At 46.0% G+C, this 21,003-nt stretch overlaps 1 protein-coding gene across 2 annotated transcripts in view; it reads left to right on the top strand.

Annotated features, from left to right (window-relative positions):
• Nucleotides 1–21,003, top strand: part of RBBP6 (RB binding protein 6, ubiquitin ligase) — a 32,677-nt gene that overhangs the window by 9,514 nt on the left and 2,160 nt on the right. The window contains exons 4-17 of one of the 2 annotated variants that reach the window (XM_066275829.1): nt 4,145–4,189; nt 6,251–6,339; nt 6,461–6,557; nt 6,922–7,061; nt 9,565–9,737; nt 12,503–12,606; nt 12,733–13,067; nt 14,102–14,198; nt 14,314–14,392; nt 14,485–14,539; nt 15,656–15,724; nt 17,001–17,360; nt 17,650–17,751; nt 18,658–20,406. In XM_066275829.1, coding sequence (XP_066131926.1) covers nt 4,145–4,189; nt 6,251–6,339; nt 6,461–6,557; nt 6,922–7,061; nt 9,565–9,737; nt 12,503–12,606; nt 12,733–13,067; nt 14,102–14,198; nt 14,314–14,392; nt 14,485–14,539; nt 15,656–15,724; nt 17,001–17,360; nt 17,650–17,751; nt 18,658–20,406 — 3,494 coding nt within the window. The remainder of the gene's footprint in view (nt 1–4,144; nt 4,190–6,250; nt 6,340–6,460; nt 6,558–6,921; nt 7,062–9,564; nt 9,738–12,502; nt 12,607–12,732; nt 13,068–14,101; nt 14,199–14,313; nt 14,393–14,484; nt 14,540–15,655; nt 15,725–17,000; nt 17,361–17,649; nt 17,752–18,657; nt 20,407–21,003) is intronic. The other variant, XM_066275830.1, reaches the window with a different exon arrangement.

The following is a 21,003-nucleotide window of genomic DNA, read 5'->3' as shown; positions in this document are numbered from 1 at the left end:
GGAGAGCATTCCAGAGACCCCTGGTGCAGCTCAGTTACTTAGTTTTGCTTTATTTGTCATTTTGAGCTCCTGTTCTTTGTTTTTATCCATACTATAAAGTGAAACCTGAAATTGGGTCCCCACAAGTGTATCAGTGTCTCCTGGACGATTTTGATGATTTTATACAATTGAGTACATTGTTTCCAAATTTTAGTACAAGGTCTTTCAGTGCTAGTCTGCCCAAATTAAAGTATTTTCCTCTTTCTCATAGATATTAAAATGCTGTGTTAATGGTAAGCTGATTAAGAGTTGTAGCTTACCAAAGGTAACTACCCTTAACCAGGGTACTGTCCTGATTTTATCACAGACTAACCTGAGGTGCGACACCCTTTTTACTTGGAGCTCACAATTAGTAGCGTTCCTCAGCTGTGGGCTGAAGCGTCTGTTTCCGAACACAGGTCTGCAGGGATCGGTTCTGTAAACCCGTGGCTCTGTGGACATGACTGCTCAGCTGATTTGTACACAATACAGGGGGTCCTAAACCTTCATTTAGAAGTCAAGGGGACGGCTGGCTGCTTCACTTGATCCTTTTTCGATACTGATCTTGAATTGTGTATCAGGCATTTCACTAACCTTGGACCACTGGGTCTTAAACATGATCGTAGAGACAATCTGAACTTTGGACTTGCTCTCTGAAGTATATATGGCCTTTAGTTCCCATGGAACTAAGTACAGTGATCCCAAACTCATAGTGTTTGGGTCCCCCCTTCTCCCCCTCTTTTGGGGTATATATGGGTTTTTGTTTTTGTTTTTTAAGCATAATGCTGTAAAAACTGTCCAAGTTTCTGTTTTGCTGGTAATTGGTTTAAAACTGATTTTCATGTATCCAAATGCTAGCACGAAGTAGATGCCTATCCTGGTGACTGTAGTGGTTAATGTAACACATTTTGTATAAAGTACATTTTATATAGTATTTAAACGCATTCAGATGAAATTTTATTTCTTGAAAACAGTTATTTCCTTTTTGTTTATTAGCATGTGTATAAACACAAATCACATGTTCATAAATAAAGTTAACATTCTTTTAGCCTTGTGTGTTCCCTGGCATGTCTGTATTACACTTATAAGAAGCAGTTTATTTTATGCTTTTTAGGTTTCTCTTTTTTTTTCTCTCTCTTTTTTTTTAAGTACTTTAAAAGTGGCTTTAATTTTTAGGTAGAATTATCTGAAACAGATGTTAGGTAGTTTGATACCCCCATCATGTATTTGTTTGCGGTGCGTTTGCTGACGTTGAGGATGAGAAGAGGTTCACTCAGTGTGACCTGTGCCCAGCTGGGAGACTTGAGAATCCACATGTGTTGTACCCACTCACAAAGGCCAAGTAAGATGGAGTAACCAAACCAGGTTTTTAAATTCTGATTAGTGAGAGTGAATGTATGAACATGTTGGTAACTTAGCCGTCTCTAATCAAAGATGGCTGTTCTCTTCAGCTTTGTTGACTTAGCTGTACTTCTGCCTCGAGACATCAAAGCTGACTGCTCTTCTACTGACTGAACGTCAGAATTACATTGCATAGGGTTCGATCATTTCAGGCAAGTGTATTTGGCATAAAAGATTTTAGATTCTTGCTCCCAGAAGACCACAAATTAGATGTGGAGAGAAAGGTGTCTTAATTTCAATGTCTACAGTGTGCATCAATTAATTTTTTTGAAGACTCCTTTTTTTTAAGGTAGAGGATTTTTTTTTTTTTTTTTGATTGGTGGTATCTGAGAGTTTCTGCATTTGCTGATGTTTAGTACATATAAATTTCTAGTCATTTTTAAGCCATTCCCCGTAAGCAGTTTCCCCTTACGTGTTCATACCTTGCTAATGCGTAGAAAACAATAGGATGGCCTTCATGTGACTTCCTTGTGGATGATAAGATATTTAGGTGCTATGGTGATTGTTTGGTCGAAAAAAAGTGATTTAGATGCTGTTGAATGTCTGCAACCACTTTCAACCCAATAAATATATATACTAATAACAGGTTGGCAGAAAGCTAAAAAAAAAAAAGGACAAGGAAACCTGGCATAAGAAAGAACAAAAAGCTACATTTTAAGTGTCAGGAGTAGGAAGAGCAAAAATGTTCCTTTTTTTAGTTCCGGCCTTAAGAAAGTAATATAACTGATTACTTTCTAAGGAAATAATCAGTGTTATAACCTCAGTAGTAATAGACCAGGAGTCGGGAACCTATGGCTCGTGAGGCAGATGTGGCTCTTTTGATGGCTGCATCTGGATCACAGACAAATCTTTAATAAAAAAAATGATAACGTTAAAAATATAAAACATTCTCATGTATTACAATACATTCATTTCCTACCGCTCATGTTCATGGTTGCGGGTGGCTGGAGCCAATCACAGCTGTCCTCCAGGACAACACCAAATTTTTATTGGATAATGCGTAATGTACATGGGTCGTTGTATGGCTCTCACGGAATTACATTTTGAAATATGTGGCGTTCATGGCTCTCTCAGCCAAAGAGGTTCCCGATCCCTGTAATAGACTGTTTTTTAAAGACTCTATTTCATTGATTAGAAGCATAATATAGATGACAGCTGACCACAGTTTTTGTTCAGTTCTTGTTACTTAAATTCAAGTAATTGCTGGCTGAGGTAAAATGTATCCCCGCTTTAAAATAGATTGACTAGGTCAATTTATTCTGGCTAAATACAGGGTATTGTAAATTTTTTAAAAATTTACCCCATGAGATTAGTTCGATTAGAAAAGAAAACTTCAAAGCTGGACAAGACTAAGAACCTGGGGTAGATTATATGGTTATGTATTAGGAATGTGGGATTAGTGCATTATGAGCTCTCGTTAGTTCCTCAGTATAGAGCTAAGAACCTTACGGGTAATTATATAAGCATCCCGGTAACAATATCCATCAAACTAACTTTTAAAATCATGTTATTTATAAGATAAAATTTAAATTTAGTCGACATTATTTTTATTTGCATTTATTGAATTCCTACTGTGGTGGGCATTGTGCCAAGAGGTTCATACTGAAATTTGTTACATTTCTGTTTGGGGCTCTTAAAATCATGGTGCTTTTTTTTTTTTTTTAATACTTTAAATTCTGTGGAACATTTGGAAAAATACCCAATGAAGACTGACTTCTTTTTGTTTTCCTACTTTGATTCAGACATATTGTTACATTCTTCCCATTTTTAAACTAGAGTTATGACCAATGATGCATGAGAGAATCAGAGCATGCTCCTTAGTACATAGGAAGCTAATATTTCCATTTGGGTACTCCTGTGGGGGCATCATATCTTTATAGTTACATGCTAACAATATATGTGTATGTATGTGTGTGTGCATACACACACACATACATACACACACACTTTTAAAAAACCGATAATTAAATCATTTCAGGGAACCAAATAATGAAAAATTCAAGAATGGCACTTTTGAGAAACACATTTTAAAAAGCCCTCTTATATATCCTTCATATATAATCCTTGCTTCGTTTAATGAACTTTTCTTCACATATGAAAGTCACCCTCACATGTACCAGTTCTGTTGGCCCGTGCCCCCGAGCACCTTCTGTTTGCCTTACCGTCTTGGCCTTGATAAAAGGGTGGTTTCCGGGTCAAGAAGCTATTGTTCCTCTGTGCGTGGGGGGGTGGGGGGTAAGCGTTCTCAGGTTGAGGAATTGTGTGGGTCTTGTTTTATTGAAGAAGGTCTGAGCCTTTAAGGAGCTGCTTGTTCTACAATGTGTAACAGTGGTGTTCCCGGGCAGTTAGATTTCCTCCTCTCTTCCGCTGTCCATTGTCTTGAGCGTCATCAAACTTAGCGACCATTGCCAGATGCTGGAGCGCAGGACTAGTCTGAACAGAGGGCCTCTGTGGTCGAGACCAGATTGCCCTGCCTGCCTTCTCATTGTGGCTGAGCCCCTCGACTGTTAGCCTTTACTAGTCGGAAGGGTGTGGGGGACCGTGAAGTGGGGGGCGGGTAAGCTACATGGGCAGCTTTAAAACTTTTTTTTGAAAATAACATTCTTTAGGAAACGTCTAAGAAAATGCCCAATATTTAAGCATTAAGTGGCAGTAGGGACTAAATGAGCACTTTCAGATGTTATCAGTGTGGAACTTGAATGTGTGTTTAATTTTTTGTGAACAGATTGATGACTCTTCTGCATCTATTTCTCTGGCCCAGCTTACAAAGGTATATATACATATATATATATACATATATTGAAAATATAAATCTTTTTCTAACATTGTAGTTTTGTGTGGGACAGTTGTTTAGGAGGGGTTGGGGGAGGAGGTATTTTGTAACAAACAAATCACGTTGTACATGTTCTTACTACCCTGTGAAGAGTAGTTGTGGTTTTGAGAAGATAGAGGGAGTGTTTTATCAGCCTCACCATAATGTTGGAGTATTTTCATCTTCAAGACAGAAGAAACACGGGAAGCTACACTTGTTATTCCCCCCCCCCATACATTTGTTTAATTACACATTGGAAACTTAAAAAGTTCTGGAGGAACTCCCTGTTTTTGGCTGTAAATTACATGGACTTTTCTCTAAGCAGCCAAATAGAAGCTTTCCTTTTCACGGACGATTGCCTGGTTCTTTCTTGAGTCTTTGAATTGAACCCATGATGGTCAACATTTTAAATAAGATACAATTGCTCCTTTATGCTATAGACTTGTAGTCTGTCTGCATTAGAAGAGTTTTTAAACAACTTAATTTGTTTGAACACAGACTACATGAATTGTGTAAATGTGTGAAGCTGTTTGCAGGAATATTCCAATGTGTGTGTTTGGCAGAGGGGCAAATTGTCGCCTCCTGAAATTACTGTATATGCCATGTTTTGCTATAAAATTGCCTGCATTTTCTGCTCAACGATGTGTACTTTTTGTTTGGGAAAGCGCTAGTGATGATGGACCACTTTTTAAAGCAGAAGCTCTAACTTGCAAATCATGCCTTAGAAAGAAAAGGCAAATATCACAGGATAGGCAGATTTTTGAAGGCCAAGAAGAAAGTTTTTCAAAAATTATTTTTTCCTACTACCAGAAACGTGCAACCAAATCCACCACCAAGATGAACGAGTTGGGTTTGCTGCTGGTGCTGTCCTCTCCTTTCCTTGGCTTTGTGGTAGATTGTGTCCTTTTCCTAGAATGTATCCCCCAAAATGTCTTAGTTACAAATACAGCTTTAAAGCTCCTTTTCTGGGAAAAGTAAACATTAAAATTGATGACTCTAAAACACAAAGTGGGCTGAAGCCATCTGCTCAGGATTTTCTCATGCCAGGTGGTGTAGCACAGAGTTAACATCATTAGTAGCTTATAGTTTACTGTTTTAATCTTATGTGCTTGTAAGGACCATATTTGAGTTTGGGTCTGTTTCTGCCGTTGTTTCTCTGGGAAGCAGTTGGGGAATTTTGGAGGTTTGGGGGATTTTTTTTTTAAACTATTTGTAAATTAATGTTTGGGTTCAAACAAATTAGTTGTTCAACATCTGTAATCCAGTTTTCTGTAACTGTTGCTGCTGTTCTAAGCTCTGTTAATGTTAAGCATTCTTTGTATATAAAATTACAATAAAATGTTAAACCTGGTTGCTTGTTTTGTGGATGAATGTAAAGATGAAAACCCAAGTGAATGGTGGTGTGAGTGCTAGGTGCCTGGAGATTCCCGTTGTAAGGGCGGGCTCACTCCCTTAGACCCTGCTTATACCTAGACTGTCGTAGGGCCCTTAAAGAGGAAGTTCATAAATCTCTGGAGAGTTGGAATTTAAATAATGAACACTCGTTGCATGTGCTTTGCACGTAATTTGAAACTGACACCACTCCCTAAAGAGCCTCCTGATTGTGAACATCAGCTGTGTAATGAGTTCAGCTGTTCTGCCCCCACTGCTCCCTCCCCAGTTTTAAGTATAAATTGAAGTCTACACGCTGTTAACACTTGAATCATTTTTAAGGTTGCAAAGCATCAAGTGTTGCTTTCTAAGCTGAACCTCAGGTTTTAACTCTTAGAGGAGTGTTCTTAACGCAAGGTACAAACAGGGTCTAAGGTCTTGAGTGCCCCCAGAAAGACTCTCCAGTCCCCCGCCCCCAGCATTCAGACACCCGAGGGACCCAAGGGCCTCTCCTGGGGCGTCCGTGTAAATAGCCGTGTTTATGGGAGACTAGCCGACTGCTCTTTACAGGATGCGTGGTGTAGTCTTTGGCTGTGTGGTCTTAAATGTGTTTCTAATGTGTGTGTCAAATAATTACCTGTTAAACAGACCGCCAATCTGGCTGAAGCCAATGCTTCTGAAGAAGATAAAATTAAAGCAATGATGTCACAATCTGGCCATGAATACGACCCCATCAAGTAAGTCTGAAGTACCTTCTATACGAGGAGGGACTTTGGGGTGGGTGTCCCCCACCCCCAATGAGACGCGTTCTTTTTTTCCCAAGTCTCGGTGTACATGAATTTTCTTTCTCCCTTTCAGTTACATGAAGAAACCCCTAGGCCCACCACCTCCGTCCTATACCTGTTTCCGTTGTGGTAAACCCGGCCATTACATTAAGAATTGCCCGACAAACGGGGTAAGTGCGGAGTGCGAAATGGGGTTACAGCTTAATTTTCTTGCAGTTACTGGTTAGCTGTTGTCATTTTTCTTGGTCACGTATATAGTACAATGGCCAGTGGCCACAGCCTCTGCAACCCAGGGGCCGGGCGCCGGCTCTGCCGCCGTGCTGGCCGAGCGAGCCCGTTCTCAGCCTGTGGTCGTTGTGCTGGGAAGTGACCAGGGCAGCCTCACGTGGCCGCCCCGGGGCGTGGCCGCCCCGGGGGCTCGGTGAAGTCCTGCGTGGAGCAGCCCACGTAGCATGCTGTAATAAGCACCGCGTTCCGGCCGCTGGGAAGTAACGGTGACTGCTTCTCTCCCTCTCTCCTTTCCGCGCTGCCAAGGATAAGAACTTTGAATCTGGTCCTAGGATTAAAAAAAGCACTGGGATTCCCAGGAGTTTCATGATGGAAGTGAAGGACCCGAACATGAAGGGCGCCATGCTCACCAACACGGGGAAGTACGCCATACCGACTATCGACGCGTGAGTGTTCGTGGCGGGCGGCCGGGCGGCCAGGCTGCTGTGCTGTTCTGTTCTGTTCTGTTCTGTTCTGCTCGGGTCGGGGGCCAGGGGCCAGGGGCCAGGGGCCAGGGGCCGGGCTGCAGGCGCTCCGTGCAGAGCACGTTTAGAATGGACTTGGGGCCTTCTGTTCTCAGGAGTGCCACTTCCCTTGTGGTGGTCCAGATTTTTCTTTCTCCGCCATTCCCTGCTTCCTTCCTCATTCATCCACCTGCTGCCCCACACTCTGACATGCTCCCTGAACTTGTCAAGTGAGCGCGACAAACGCCTGAGTCACTTTGAGCAGCAGGAGGCTGCGGTGTGAGTGCCAAGAAGCGGCCTCGGTTCTGCGGGCAGCCCGGCCTGGAAGCCGCTGGGTCACCCCGAGCACTGGGAGCCAGACCTCGGCCTCCCTTCCCTGTGCTTTCAGGTTCTGTTTCTGAGCCAGTTTGTACTGAAATTGGCGATAGTCATGAAAACCCAGGGAAAGAGTTCAGCTAGATAAGTCACTGATCTCTGAGCTGTCTGCTAAGTCTTCAGATTATCTTGTTACCCTCAGCAGTTGTGAACTCACACGTGCAGTATTCTGTGTTTGGGGCCTGGGATTCTCTGTTGCGCATGAGGATCTGGGAGATGAAGTGGTCTGGCCACGTGCCTCCTCGCCACCTCTGCTTGACTCGGGCTCCGTGCTAGGACTCTGATTATGCGCTTTTAACAAGTCCCCCAGCAGATTATGGAATTCCCGCCACACACATGACTTCAGAGAGGGGGTGCCCCTGTTCTCAGTGACAGGACCGCTGTGTGTAGAGCACGGTCTGTCCTGGGCTGCTTGCTCTGCGGTGGCGGTGCCCTGGAGCGGGAGGGTGCCCCTGTTCTCAGTGACAGGACCGCTGTGTGTAGAGCATGGTCTGTCCTGGGCTGCTTGCTCTGCGGTGGCGGTGCCCTGGAGCGGGACCGGGCAGGCGGAGGGTCTCTGAGGAGGGGGCGTGGCGCTGCCCTGGAGCGGGACTGGGCAGGTGGAGGGTCTCGAGTAGGTGCTCAGGCGGAATCGCTGTTCTCCTGTACTCCCAACTTCGCCCCCATCTGTTCTGTTTCTTTTCTCAGTCACCATCTTATGTTTTTGCCTCATCTTAGAGCAGTCTGTTACGCTTCCCTAATTCACACATTTCATACATGCTTCCAAACAACTTTAGGTTAAAATTAATGACTTTTCAGCCGCAAGAGCAGACCACTTTATCTTAATAATATACTGAAGTGAAAGTACTAAAGTACATAGAAATGTGTGTTGAGAAATTAGCATTGCCTGTGAACGTAACTAGTAATCCATTGCTTCTGAATGCTGAGACACAAACGGCCGAGCACACAGCCGGTGCCGGGGAGGGGGGTGCCCAGATGCTGTCCTGAAACGCTCACCTTCTCCACCAGCACACTAACAAGCGACTCAGACGCTGCTTCTGTTTCTTCTGTCCTCTCTCCTCCTTTGTTTGTTTCTTTTCTTTCTCGGGCAGTGGGAGACTCCTCTTTCACAAATTGGGAACACTGGGGCATAAGCAAATTGACACTTATTTCTGGACTCGTGGTGATGTCTGTGGAGCAGCTGCAACACAAATAGCACACCTCAGGTACCTCCTCGTCCGGCCGCGATGAGCACACTGTCCCCCCGGAGGCAGAGAGGGCGGCTCCAGGGAGCCCCGTTTCCCAGGCCAGCCTGCGCACAGAAGAGGGGGTGTCGGAGGCACCGGTGCCGACGACGAGTCTGAGGGGAGCAGATTTCCTGTCTTTATTTTTAATTATATTGAATATCTAACATTTCTGCAGAATCATATCTACAAAAAAAAAGAAAAGAAAAAAAGACCCAACATGTCTAATGAAGGAAACTTGAAATTTTTTCATGCATTCAGGGTGGGGCAGTCGTAGGTTTACAGTTACTGAAGCACACCATCTGTTCTTCTGTTGTTACTTTTAATTATTACAGTATTTTCCATACCAACAACTGTAAGCCTGCTTTTGCTCCACTCTCTATTCCAATTGTTTAAGTAAAATTGACTATAAATAGATAAATCTTTTTTAAAATACCAATTATAGGTGGACCCCTGGCTGTTGGCATGGGTGGTGGCACCAGTTTAGTGTCCCGTGTCAGCACACTCGCCCTCAGGACCTACCTCCACAGGGGCCAGGGACTGCGAGCGCATCACTTGACCTGGCAGGCCCCCAGTCTCGAGTTACGAGTTCTAAGACCCTTCCAGCCACCTCGGAAGCACTTCTGTGTTTCTTCTTGTTAACTTGCTGAGGCTTTTGTTTTGTGTCTTTTTGTTGTTTAGTGGGGAAATGTCCCTAACTGCTCCCTGGTTTTGGAAGGTATTTGCTTGTGTCAACTAATGAGGCATTGTGCTGAGTGACACGCCATTTTGGTGTAGCAGAGCGTGCAGCTGTCTGGGACATGCTCCGCCTCCTTGACAGCGTTGACAGGCCCGACGTTCTTTTACAGGGAAGCGTACGCAATTGGGAAGAAGGAGAAGCCCCCGTTCTTGCCGGAGGAGCCGTCCTCCTCCTCCGAAGAAGATGATCCCATCCCAGACGAACTGCTGTGTCTCATCTGCAAAGACATCATGACTGACGCGGTGGTCATCCCCTGCTGCGGCAACAGCTACTGCGACGAATGTGAGCCGTGGGGTCCTGGGGAGGTGGAGGCTGGGGTGTGCAGAGTGGGGGCCGGGGGGGCCGACCCCGTACACCGGCTAGTGAGAGAGAGAGCAAGGGATCAGCTGCCTCTGATTCCCGATACTCGGAGAGAACTTTGACTCCCCCAGAGCTTAACCACCGAGAGCCCGCTGTGGACTGGGGAGCCTTCCCGAAGAACCAGTCCATTAACACAGAGTGTGTGCTCCAGGCCTTGTGTTCTGTATTCTCCCAGGGAAGTACGCTAGAGAGAAGTTATCAAGAAAATCATTCGACCAGGAACGCTGAGGTCGCCAGTTCGAAACCCTGGGCTCACCTGGTCAAGGCACCTATGACAGTTCATGCTTCCTGCTCCTCCTCCCTTCTCTCTCTCTCTCTCTCTCTCTCTCTCTCAAATGAATTTTTAAAAATTAAAAATAAGTAAATCATAAGAAAGAAAATACTTTCACAGTAGATTACATACTTCCTGAGGAAAAGTTCATGCATAGATGGACCCATGCATTTCAAACCCATGTTCAAAGGTCAGGTGGCTGTTTTACTGCCAACGGCACCTAGCAACATTGTGTCTTTTAATAAGCTAGGAAATACTGGTAATTGATGTAGCATTTAATAATGAGAATTCTGTTTTTGCTGCTATACTTTTTTTGTTTTTAAACAACAGCCTCATTCTTTTAATATAAGAATTAACTACTGTACCTTCACCAGGGCAACTGACTGTGCTGAGGTTTTACAAATTGTAGAATTTTAATTTCTTACATATTTTAAATGGTATACAGAACTTTAAAAGCCTTTTTGGGCCTTTGTAATCTGGAAATGTTTTTATTTTTTATTTATTTATTTATTTTTTGTATTTTTCTGAAGCTGGAAACGGGGAGAGACAGACAGACTCCCGCATGCGCCCGACTGGGATCCACCCGGCACGCCCACCAGGGGTGATGCTCTGCCCACCAGGGGGCGATGCTCTGCCCCTCCGGGGCATCGCTCTGCTGCGACCAGAGCCACTCTAGCGCCTGGGGCAGAGGCCAAGGAGCCATCCCCAGCGCCCGGGCCATCTTTGCTCCAATGGAGCCTCGGCTGCGGGAGGGGAAGAAAGAGACAGAGAGGAAGGAGGGGGGGTGGAGAAGCAGATGGGTGCTTCTCCTGTGTGCCCTGGCCGGGAATCGAACCCGGGACTTCTGCACGCCAGGCCGATGCTCTACCACTGAGCCAACCGGCCAGGGCCTGGAAATATTTTTAAATGGTAACTAATTCCCTTTCCTGGATTGTAAAAATATCTTACTGTAGTTCCCCTCTTATCTGAAGCTTCACTTTCTTTTTTCTTTTTTAATTTAATTTTATTTTTTTAGTGAGAAAGAGAGCAAAGGAGAGAGATGAGAAGCATCAACTCATAGTTATTTCACTTTATTTGTTCATTGATTGCTTCTCATATGGGCTCCAGCCGAGCCAGTGACCTTGGGCTCAAGCTGGCAGCTCCACTGGCCACCCCACACTCAAGCCAGCAACCTCGGGATCTCAATCTGGGGACTTCCGCGTCCCAGGTTGACACCTGATCCGCTGAGCCACCACTGGTCAGGTTGAGACTTCACTTCTGTGATTTCAGTTAACTCAGTCATCCATGGTCTGAAAATATCAAATGGAAAATTCTAGAAATAAACGGTTCATAAGTTTTAAAGTGTGTGCTGTCCTTGTAGCAGGAGAGCATCTCATGTTGAATGGTTTTGTCCCCCGAGACCTGACTCCTCCCTCTGCCCAGCGTCTGTGTGTTCTGGACACTCAACGCCCCCTCCCTTTAGTCACTAAGGGGCCATCTCGGCATCTCCTCTGCTGTCATGGTCTCACAGTGCTCGTATTCAGGTCACCTGGTTTTCCTTAACAACAGCCCCTTGCACGGAGTCCTGAGGCTGGCGGTTCACATTTGCCAAAGAGAAGCTGGGAGGTGCTTCCTCTGAGGGAAAAGATACAGGGAACGTAGTATATTTAGGGCTCAGCACTGGCCAAGATTCCGTTCAGGTGTCCACAATGGGGTCTAGGAATGTATTCCCTCCCACCCCCGTCCCGCAACGGAGAAGGAACAACTGTGCCCCAGCACTTCGCCATGTGGTTCTTGTGACTGTTTTTCTGATGACTCATACTGCCATTGTCTGTCCCCTGCCACTATCCTAAGTTCATTTCGGAAGATAGTTTTGAGATATAAATCTGTATTTTGGGGCCTCTTTAGAGAAGCCCAAATTCATTCAAAAGAGGAGGTCACTTAAGACATGTTTCCAGAGTGCGCCTGGGACTTAACAGACCCCTTACTGCTGAAGTTTCTACCGCCCTGGAACAGTCAGTGAGCCTGTAACTCAGTTATTCCTGCTCGGGAAATCTCTGATTTCTGTGAAGAGTGTTTCCGTTTCTTATAATGCCCTTCTCCCATGATGTTTTTTTTTAAACCCTGTGTAAGACAGGTGAAGTTTCTCTTTTCAAGATAATTTTTCCCTGTAACATTCCAATTACTAGCTCAACCAAGAGAATAGTATCTGGGAAAGAGGGCTTTTTCCCCTCCATTTAGATGTTTTTAAAAATTATATTCATGAATTCCGTTTTTAAAGCAGAAAGGTATTAGAGCAGAGTACTAGAGGCAAGAGATTTTGCGTTTTTGAAGTTTCTTAATCTAAGAATACACATGATTAGTGACATACTTTGGAAAACAGTAATGTAACTGAACAGGGCTACACTTTTATTAATATTTCAAATTTTTTATGTAGGTATAAGAACAGCACTCTTGGAGTCAGATGACCATACATGTCCAGCGTGTCACCAAAATCATGTCTCTCCTGATGGTTTAATTGCCAATAAATTCTTACGGCAGGTAGCTATCCTTCTCTTCCTTATATGATAACCCTTTTGTGAAAAAAAATGTTTAATCTTATAACTGATTTAATTCTATTGAGTAAACTGCCTTACGTTCTCTACCTTTTTATGTTTGTATCTGTAGGCTGTTAATAACTTCAAAAATGAAACGGGTTATACAAAAAGACTACGGAAACAGTTACCCCCGCCGCCGCCCCCAGTCCCACCCCCGAGACCACTCATTCAGCGGAACCTGCAGCCGCTGATGAGGTCCCCGATATCGAGACAGCAGGACCCTCTGATGCTCCCCGTGACATCCTCGTCAGCTCACCCCGCCTCCGTGGCCTCCTTAACCTCCAGTGGGTCCTCCTTGGCCCCTGCGGGGCCTGGCAGCGTGTCCTCTGGCCCCGCGCCCGTACCTGACATCACGGCAACGGTCTCCATATCGGTCCACTCAGAGAAGCCAGACGGACCTTTCCGGTAGGTCTGCGGGTTGCTCAGGGTCCGGAGACAAGCGAGACCCGCTGTGTGGCTTTCGTGGTTGTCTGTTGCTTCGGTGGTTGTCTTGGTGATCTGCAGTGTGTGTGTCCTGTGGACTGTGGACTCAGTAAGGGGGGTGACTTGTAAGAAATGGCTTAGTCTTACAGGAGGAAGAGGCAGAAAAGAGAGATTGATTGGCAAATAATTAAGCATCCCAAAGTCCAAAAGTATACGGGTTGCCAATGCCCCCTGTTAAATGTTGCACTGATTACCACAGCTGCTGTGCAGTTCATGGGGAGAGTCCCTGTGGTCATAACGGATGGTGTTGAGGAAGAATGGGTGTGAGCAGAACCAAGAACCATTTCCAACAGGTAGAGAAGGAGGGATGTAAAACATCAGTAGAGGTAGAGACCTGAAATAATCATTGTTTTGGATAATAATTCTGTAGGAAAGTAGTGAAGACTCACTGAAATTCTTCCGCTTGAGGAATGAAAGGGTAGTCCAGTGGCTCATCAATTCTTTAAAAAAGCAACCAGTTTTTGGGAAGTAGATGCCAGAGGCCTGTCCCAGACACACTGGAGGGCACCTTCAGGCACGGGACCTTTGCGTGTAGATTTAAGAGAGCCCACTGACCGGGGTAGGCTGTTTGCTGAACAGCAGGACCAGGACCAGGGTTCTCGGCTTGCCTCGGAATTGCCCTTTGATTTTAATGATGGAGGCAGAAGTAGAATTTAATCTTAACCCTGGTCGGTTTTTTGTTTTTGGTCCCACACTTGGAACTTTTTTTACGCTTGACTCTCCTGAACTGCTTTCTGTCATCCCCGTGGTAAGTCCTTGAGGACACTTACGGAGGTTTCTTCTTCTGATGTCTCACTTGTATATGAACGGCTCTCCAGAAGGGTAGTCTCTCGCTTGACTCAAACGTCGTAGTCTCTGGTTTAACTCGTCTTAATGCAGGTGGTCAGTAAATCGTGACTCTTAACCCCGCGTTTCTGCAGATGTTTTGATCCACTGTGGGTCCCATTGTCTCCTAGGGATTCTGACGGTAAGATGTTGCCGGCCTCGGCCCTGGGGGCAGAGCACCCGAAGGGAGCCTCTTCTATCGCGATCTCTGCTCTTATGGAGGAGAAGGTCAGTGCCGTGGTCGTTTACACTTGAGGACTTTTTTTTTTTTTTTTTAATATTTTGTTTGTTTGTTTGGGGGGTAATTTTTTTTAATCATTCTTTCTGTGTCTTTTCCCCAAAGGGTTACCAGGTGCCGGTGCTGGGAGCCCCTTCTTTGCTGGGACAGTCGTTGCTGCACGGGCAGTTGATCCCAACGACGGGTGAGTGAACCAGGCTGGGCGGGGCTTCTATCCTGTGGCCGGGCTCAGACATAACTTCGTATTTACTTACTGTTTTTATTTTTGCTTCCAAGGTCCAGTAAGAATAAATGCTGGCCGTCCAGGTGGTGGCCGGCCAGGATGGGAACAGTAAGTATATATATATATACACGTTTAAAATAACCCTCCCCCGCTGGCTTAGACCTAGATAAGGGAAGCGGGGTCCAGGCAGTGCACTGCCACGTGTCTTCTGTTAAAACTCGCTTATGTCACGTCAGTGTTTTTATGTAGGATGTCACACATTCAACATTATAAGAATTATTCTCTAAAAGAATGAGTAAGTAATTCTTTTCTAATACATAATATCAGTTCTTTTTACTTTTATGTCTTTAACAAATAGTGATCTTGACAAGGTCATAATTAATGACTAGATAAGAATTACTTAAAAGAATATTTTAAATATTGAGTCCCTTACTCGAATGAACTAAAGTTCTGAGTGTTCAAAACTTGAATAAATACATATTAAGATTAAAGCTTATTGAACATAGAATTTCTCATGTTGAATAGTCTGTGTTAATGGAATTTCACTGCATATTAAAATCTATAGGATGTTGGTTTTCTGCCCTGAAATACAAAGAATTTAGACCTTCTTACAGGATGTTGTATGGCATTAAAAAATCAATTTATTTATCTTTTTATTTATGTAATTATTTCTTATATAATTCATATAAATAGGCTTGTTTGTTTGAAAGATAAACCAAATTTCCTATAGAAGGAGTTTGTTAAATTAGAGACCAGCAGAATGTATCGGTAGAAAGAATGTGGGGTCTGGAAATGGGCAGAGCTGGGTTTGAATCCCAGCGCCTCCATCTGCCAGCAGCGCGACAGAGGCGTGTGGCCTGACCTCAGCCTAACTGCTTATCTGAGAATTGAATGTGCGCTGCCAACCTCTGCGTGTAGCATACCTGCACAGTGCCCAGCAGATACAGGGCTTTCTTCCATTTCTCACAGACTTCTAGAATGCCAGCTAAAATATATTGCAAGAAATAGTCTATATTGAGGTATAATTATTGGTACAATATGTTAATCAGAAAAATTAGTTAAATTTTAAGCAAATGTAATGCTGCTTTATATCTGATCTGTCTGGAACCAATGTAAGAGTTGGGATCAAGGAGTAAGAAAAACGTTCAGAGTAGTTCCAGTCCACGTGGGCGCACTAGAAGGTAACGTGTTGTAACCAGGCCTGTGTACTCTGTTTGCACACAGCTCCAACAAGCTGGGGTATCTGGTTTCTCCGCCACAACAGATGAGAAGAGGGGAGAGAAGCTGCTACAGGTAGGCCTGCTGGAAATCGCCAGGTGCACTCATCTGATGACACTGAGAAACAGAGCACAGATTAGAGCACAGCAGTGGGCTCCACGTCCTCAGGGCCTCAGGAGCTGCCCTTAACTGGCCCAGAGAAACAGATGAATGACCCTTAGTGTTTTAATGATGGTTTTCAAGGCTTTTCCCCAGTGACTGCTTCCTCCCTGTCGGCACACAGCAGGGTATTGGCTCGCATTGACTCTCTTCAGGGCAAAAGGAAGTCGCTAAGGAAGGCCCAGGCAATATTTAAGAAGTTAACCAGCTCAGCTCCCAGGTGTGGAGAAAGAATTGCATTTGTTTCTCTTCTGGACGCAGTTGTCCTAGTCTTGTCTTTTCCTCCAGCCCCCGAGAGGGGAGGGGGTGTGAGGGGCTCTGTGCTGCACTGGCTCGGGCAGTGTTCCTCTGAGAAGGACGCGTGGGTCTCACCGTGTAGGGCATCCTCGCCCCCAGGTGAGGGCTCCTCCAGATTACCTTGGTAACGGCATGAGAAAGGTGTTTTTTTAATGCACATTGAGACTGTGCTGAACTTCTGAAACTTGACTAAGATTTTGTTACAGGTCATGTTAATGAAAGATAATATTTACTAAATCAGACTGAAAAGAAACTTAAAACCTAGCACCTCCTGCTGCTGTGTACCACTGACCTATCATTTAAGACTCTAGTTGAACAGAAAGGCCACTCTTTCTTTGATGAGGCACAAATCAGAAACTTTGGCCAGCACTGATATTTTACCCTTTTAGAGAAAACAGTGAAATTTTCAGTTGTTCATTACAAATGTTAAAACTAGTATCTATTCTACTTTGCAGGGTATTTACCCACTTCTTCCCTCAAAAAAAAAAAAAAAATGACAGGAACTGCTTTTCCTTCTTTTAAACTTTTGGAGAGAACAGAGTGCCTAGGTTACAGAGACAGCTGTCAGCGAGTTCCTTTCAAGGACAAATGAGGAAGCGATGAGACCTTGTGGAGTGGTGCTGAATCGGAACTTCACAAGAGAGCTTTTAAATACAGCGTTTCCATAGAGAGAAAGCCCTGAACAGACATCTCCCCAGCCCCTGGGTGGCCGTGGGGATTGTTTTCACATATCAGTGATGGCACACAGTAAATGACATGGGTTCTCATGATTACTTGTCCTTCCTCTGTTCCCTCATCTGTGAGTTTGAAAGTAACTGTGGATAGAAAAGCCAAGCTTACTTGTCTCAGAGGATTTTAGTTTGAAGGAGTAATATCTCGGAATTTATTTCTCCAGAAGTATAAACCGTGGACGACACCACAGCGAAAGATCACAGAGAACGCAAGGCCCGTCACTACCAACAACGCCTGTCTTTGTGCCCGTCCCGCCCCCTCCTCTGTACCCACCGCCCCCGCACACACTGCCGCTGCCAGGTGTTCCTCCCCCGCAGTTCTCTCCGCAGTTCCCGCCCGGCCAGCCGCCCGCTGCCGGGTATAGCGTCCCTCCCCCGGGGTTCCCTCCCGCGCCAGCCAGTTTGTCCACACCCTGGGTGTCGTCAGGCGTGCAGACCGCTCACGCAAACACCATCCCCACCACACAAGCACCGCCGCTGTCCAGGGAAGAGTTCTATCGAGAGCAGCGACGGCTGAAAGAAGAGTAAGTGTTTTCATTCGAGATCAGTCCGCACTCTCATTTCCTGATGTGACCTTAAGTCGGCACCTTTGGGAACACTTCCCAGTGTTTCCCGCTAGCACGAGAGCAATCACCTAGAGGCCGAGCCAAAGCCACGCAAGCACCTTCCTCAGGGACTCCTAGCTATCTGTAGTGTTAAAGTGGAAAACTAATGGCAATTTCATTCATTTCATTCATGGTCTGATTACATTTGTCTTGTTAGTTTTCGTAAATGGTTTTTGTTAACTTTCACTCTTTAACTTTATTTTACTAGGGAAAAGAAAAAGTCCAAGCTAGATGAGTTTACAAATGATTTTGCTAAGGAATTGATGGAATACAAAAAGATTCAAAAGGAGCGTAGGCGCTCATTTTCCAGGTTAGTGTTTTGCAAGCCTTCACAACAGAATGACAAACGGGACTTTGCATATCCAGGGACTAGCTGTGGATATAAGTAACGCTGCACTTGCATATCCAGGGACTAGCTGTGGATATAAGTAACACTGCACTTGCGGAGTTTTCTGATTCGGTCTAGAGATATATCTATATGTAGATAGAGATGTAGCTGACTTCTCAATATCCTTTTATTGAAATAATGTATTCTCAATGTCAATTCTACTGTGTGTAACTAGCAGTTATGGGGATTAAAGTGCCCTTGTCCCTCGAACTTATTTATACTGTGACAGAATCAGGAAATGTGTGTGGAAGCAAAAGAAATAGGGGAACAGCCACAGCACATTTCTGAGGACCCTGTTACTTAAGGCTACAGCTTCTTGCTGGAACATTAACCTGTGTAATCATAATATATGGCAGAATATAAGTTGCTTTTTATTGATAGAAAAGCTAAATTGTGAAAATTCCCTGGAAATTTGTTAAACTTACACTTGAAATTGGTTTCTTTTCAAGTTAGACCATTGGCCAAGATAAAACAAACAGAAATTGCTCATACTTAAATAAGCAGAGAGGAAGTAAAACTTAAATTTAATTGGCATTTTTTAAAAATACTAAGTTAATTAGCTCGTATGACTCACGGTACATTAATGCACTTTACTCTGACGGTTGAGATTCCGCTTTTGTTCTGTAGCTAAGTGCTGGATCTGACCTGTCTGCCTTATTTCATCCCGTAGAGGCCTCTGCCCTCTCGGGTCACCCAAGGTGAAATTTGGTGGAAAGATGGAGCCGTGAGAAGCATGCTAGAATAGGAGATTTCATTTTGTATCTATTTCTGTCTTTTATTTTGTATATACTTCTCAACTGTCAACTATTGTTTTGTTTTTGTTTTTAGGTCTAAATCTCCTTATAGTGGTTCCTCATATTCAAGAAGTTCTTATACTTACTCTAAGTCAAGATCCGGTTCAACGCGGTCACGTTCTTACTCTCGGTCCTTTAGCCGCTCGCACTCCCGTTCCTACTCCCGGTCACCTCCGTACCCCAGAAGAGGCCGAGGCAAGAGTCGGAACTACCGCTCACGGTCCAGATCCCATGGGTACCACCGCTCCAGGTCCAGGTCCCCCCCATACAGAAGATACCATTCACGGTCACGGTCCCCCCAAGCGTTCAGAGCCCAGTCTCCCAACAAACGCGCGGTGCCTCAAGGGGACACGGAGCGGGAATATTTCAATAGGTACAGAGAAGTCCCACCGCCTTACGACATGAAAGCCTATTACGGGAGGAGCGTTGACTTCCGAGACCCGTTTGAGAAGGAGCGTTACCGCGAGTGGGAGCGGAAGTACCGCGAGTGGTACGAGAAGTTCTACAAAGGCTACGCGGCCGGGGCCCAGGCTCGGCCGTCCGCAAACAGAGAGAACTTCTCTCCGGAGAGGTTCCTGCCGCTGAACGTCAGGAACTCCCCGTTCACGAGAGGCCGCAGAGAAGAGTACTCCGGCGCGCAGGGTCATCGAAGTCGAAACTTAGGGGGCGCCTATCCAGAGAAACTGTCCACACGGGACAGTCACAGCCAGAGGGACGGCCCCAAGTCCAGGGAGAAGGAGAGCGAGGGCCCCGGGGACAGCAAAGGCAGCAAGCACAAGAAGCACCGGCGGCGGCGGAAGGGGGAGGAGAGCGAGGGCCTCCTCAACCCAGAGCTGCCGGAGGCCAGGAAGCCGCGGGAGCCTGCGAGCGGGGAGGAGGGCAAGCCGGACGCGCTGTTCGCTCCGCCCAGCAGGGACGACGCGACGCCGGTCCGCGACGAGCCCATGGACGCCGAGGCCGTCCCGTTCAAGTCTGTGTCCGAGAAGGACAGGAGAGAGAAGGACAGACCAAAAGCAAAGGGCGACAAGAGCAAACGGAAAAACGATGGGTCCGCCGCGTCCAAGAAAGAGAGCGTCGTCAAACCGGGGAAGGGGTCCCAGGAAAACCCAGAGGAGGAGCGTGAAAAATCGCCCCGGTCCGAACCGCCCGCAAAAAAAGCCAAAGAGGAGCCCCCGAAGACGGACAGCACCAAGTCGTCATCGTCCTCCTCTCAGAAGGAGGACAAGAGCGCCGGCACCCCCAGGAAGGCGCACTCCAAGTCGGCCAAGGAGCACCAGGAGCTGAAGCCCGTCAAGGAGGAGAAGGGGAAGAAGGACTACCCCAAAGACAGCAAGCCGGAGAAGCCGCCCAGCAAGGAAGACAAGGCCAAGAAGCCGAACGAGAAGAGTAAGCCGCCGGACAGCAAGGCCGAAAAAAGAAAGAGGAAAACGGAAGAAAAAGGTGCAGATAAAGATTTTGAGTCCTCGTCCACAAAACTCTCTAAACTGGAAGTGACGGAGATAGCGAAGCCGTCGCCTAAGCGCAAGATGGAACCTGACCCCGAGAAGATGGATAGGACCCCGGAGAAGGACAAAATGTCCTCGTCAGCAGCCCCTGCCAAGAAAATCAAGCTCAACAGAGAAACCGGGAAAAAAATTGGAAGTACAGAAAATTTATCGAACACAAAAGAACCCTCTGAAAAATTGGAGTCCACATCTAGCAAAGTGAAACAAGAAAAAGTCAAAGGAAAGGCCAGGCGGAAGGCCGCGGGAGCCGAGGGCTCCACCCTCGTGGACTACACCAGGTATCTGACCCGGGCCGGGCTGGGCTGGGCCGGGCGTCCCTCTGGGAGGGCTCAGGGTGAGCGGGGCTGGCGGTTCTGTCCATTCACGTGTTGATATTAGAGGTTAGTCGGGTTTACTCTTGTCTTTAAAAGGAAGGAATTGTTCAAGATAAAGGTTGTAAGTAGATTTTGGGGGTCAGTCACAGTTTTATGCAGTCCTCTACTTCAATCAGAATAGTTCCTTTTGGGGGTCCTGGCCGGTTGGCTCAGCAGTAGAGCATTGGCCTAGCGTGCGGAGGACCCGGGTTTGATTCCCAGCCAGGGCACACAGGAGAAGCGCCCATTTGCTTCTCCACCCCTCCACCACGCTTTCCTCTCTGTCTCTCTCTTCCCCTCCCGCAGCCAAGGCTCCATTGGAGCAAAGATGGCCCGGGCGCTGGGGATGGCTCTGTGGCCTCTGCCTCAGGCGCTAAAGTGGCTCTGGTCGCAACATGGCGATGCCCAGGAGGGGCAGAGCATCGCCCCATGGTGGGCGTGCCGGGTGGATCCCGGTGGGGCGCATGCGGGAGTCTGTCTGACTGTCTCTCCCTGTTTCCAGCTTCAGAAAAATGGAAAAAA

The sequence above is a fragment of the Saccopteryx bilineata genome, chromosome 4, assembly GCF_036850765.1.
Source record: "Saccopteryx bilineata isolate mSacBil1 chromosome 4, mSacBil1_pri_phased_curated, whole genome shotgun sequence".
NCBI classification, from domain to species: Eukaryota; Metazoa; Chordata; class Mammalia; order Chiroptera; family Emballonuridae; genus Saccopteryx; species Saccopteryx bilineata.
Note: the sequence above shows the minus strand (reverse complement) of the source record. Positions and strands in the feature narration are given on the sequence as shown.